The 2500-nt window shown below is 49.0% G+C and overlaps 1 protein-coding gene across 10 annotated transcripts in view; it reads left to right on the plus strand.

The window, feature by feature from the left end:
• dysf (dysferlin, limb girdle muscular dystrophy 2B (autosomal recessive)) overlaps nt 1–2500 on the plus strand; it is a 51915-nt gene that overhangs the window by 43901 nt on the left and 5514 nt on the right. For all 10 annotated transcript variants that reach the window (XM_030337627.1, XM_030337628.1, XM_030337632.1 and 7 more), the window contains 2 exons: nt 193–363; nt 1156–1298. In XM_030337627.1, coding sequence (XP_030193487.1) covers nt 193–363; nt 1156–1298 — 314 coding nt within the window. The remainder of the gene's footprint in view (nt 1–192; nt 364–1155; nt 1299–2500) is intronic.

Below are 2500 nucleotides of genomic sequence, written 5' to 3' on the forward strand. Positions count from 1 at the left end.
ACACACGCACACACCTAAAAACACACCTACGCACACACACCCCCACACACGCACACACCTAAAAACACACCTACGCACACACACCCCCACACACGCACACACCTAAAAACACACACACACACACACACACACACACACACACACACACACACACACACACACACACACACACACACGTATGTGCGTGTCCAGGCTGTATGAGCTGACGTGCACGCTGCCTCTGGAGAAGGACCTGCGGGTGGCGCTGTTTGACTACGACATGCTGAGCAAAGACGAGAAGATCGGAGAGACCGTCATCGACCTGGAGAACCGCTTCCTGTCCCGCCACGGAGCCCGCTGCGGTCTGCCAAGCACATACTGCACGTAAGGAACGCACACACACACACACACACACACACACACACACACACACACACACACACACACACACACACACACACACACACACACACACACACACACACACACACACACAAGACACACACACACACTGCAGTGAGTGAGTAACATATGTACACAGTACACCTAAATTTGGTAATACACATACACACACACATATTGCACGTAAATAATGCACACACACACAGATACTGTAGGCAAGTAACGCACACACACACACACACATACTGAACGTAAGTAACGCACACTCATACTGTACGTAAGTAACACACACAAACACACACACATACTACACGTTAGTGACACACACACACAAACACTGCACATAAGTAACACACAGATACACTACACGTAAGTGACACACACACACACTGCACGTTAGTAACACATATACTGCATGTAAGTAACGCACACACACACTGCACGTAAGTAACGCACACATTCACACACACACACTGCACGTAAGTAACGCACACATTCACACACACACACACACACTGCACGTAAATGACATACACACACATACTGTACGTTAGTGACACACACACATATACTGCACGTAAGTAACATACACACACAAACACACAAACACTGCACGTTTGTCACACACACCCGATACTGCATGAAAGTAACGCACGCACACACTCCACGTTAGTAGCACACACACAAACAGACACACACAACCACACACACAGTTACCTAAGAAGTTGTGTATCAGTCAGTTGGTGGTCCTGCCCCCCCCCCCCCCCCCCCCAGGTCGGGGGTGAACGTGTGGCGGGACCAGCAGAGTCCCAGCCAGCTGCTGTCCAGGGTGTGTGAGAGGCGGGGCCTAAGACGACCCGTCTACCAGCGAGACCGTCTCACCTTCAGGGGCCGGCAGTACACGGCTGCAGACCTAGGTACCTGTCTGTCTGTCTGTCTGTGTGTGTGTCTGTCTGTGTGTGTGTGTGTGTGTGTGTGTTGTACACCAGAGGTAAAACGTGTGTTCTGTTTAATAGACACTTTGGGTATGCAGCAAGGTGCTGGGTGGGCAGCCTTTATAGACTTAGAATAATAAGAGGTCACATTTGATTAAAATCTTAAATGAATAGCACATCTATAATCAATCATGTTGGTTGGATGAATCCAACTGAACATTAATTATGGATTGTTCAAATGTTCACTGAAACCAAAACTTGTAGCGTGATACATGAGAGAGAGAGAGAGAGAGAGAGAGAGAGAGAGAGAGAGAGAGAGAGAGAGAGAGAGAGAGAGAGAGAGAGAGAGAGAGAGAGAGAGAGAGAGAGAGAGAGAGAGAGAGAGAGAGAGAGAGAGAGAGAGAGAGAGAGAGAGAGAGAGAGAGAGAGAGAGAGAGACCTTGAGGTAAACCTCTGGACCACCTGAGAAGATTAAGGAGATAAATATAAAAAAAATAACTTTTTAACTGTTGTCAGACACACACAAAACCACTTGACACAGACGCACACACCTACGTGAAACACACACATACACGTGCATTAAACACAAATATGTTCCATGGCCGGTGCACTGCAAGGTCAAAGTTGTCGTTTTCTGGTGATTTACAGAATGAGTCAAATTGTGTGTGTGTCTGTGTCTGTGCATGTGTGTGCACGTGTGTCAACATTGTGGTCGTCTCTTGGTTAGCCAGGAATGCCGGCGTTCTCTCTTTCCACGGTTGCCGCGGTTACCCCGCTTCAACCTCCCGTCCATCAAAGGGGTTGCTAATTGTCCGAGTCCTCCCTCCTGGCTACTCCTCACCCTCTTCTTCTCTTCTCCTCTTCTCCTCTTCCTCATCCCCCTCTTCTCTCCTCCTATTCTCCACCTAGCCCTCTGGTCCCTCCACACTCTCCTCGTTTGCTCTCCTCCTTGTCTCCTCTCTCTCTCCTTTCCTTCCCTCTCCTACCCTCTTCTCCCTTCTCCTCTCCTCTCCTCCACTCCCTTCTCCTCTCCTCTCCTCCACCCTGTCCTCCCCCTTATCCTCTCCTTCCCCTTCTCCTCTCCCCTCCTCTCACCTCTCCTCTCCTCTGCTGTGATGGCGTGTTGAGTTAACAGCAGTCTATGGCATATGTCTTTCTAAGAACTGTTATTAATAGTAAAACAG

This window comes from Gadus morhua, chromosome 17 (assembly GCF_902167405.1).
Source record: "Gadus morhua chromosome 17, gadMor3.0, whole genome shotgun sequence".
In the NCBI taxonomy this organism is placed as follows: Eukaryota; Metazoa; Chordata; class Actinopteri; order Gadiformes; family Gadidae; genus Gadus; species Gadus morhua.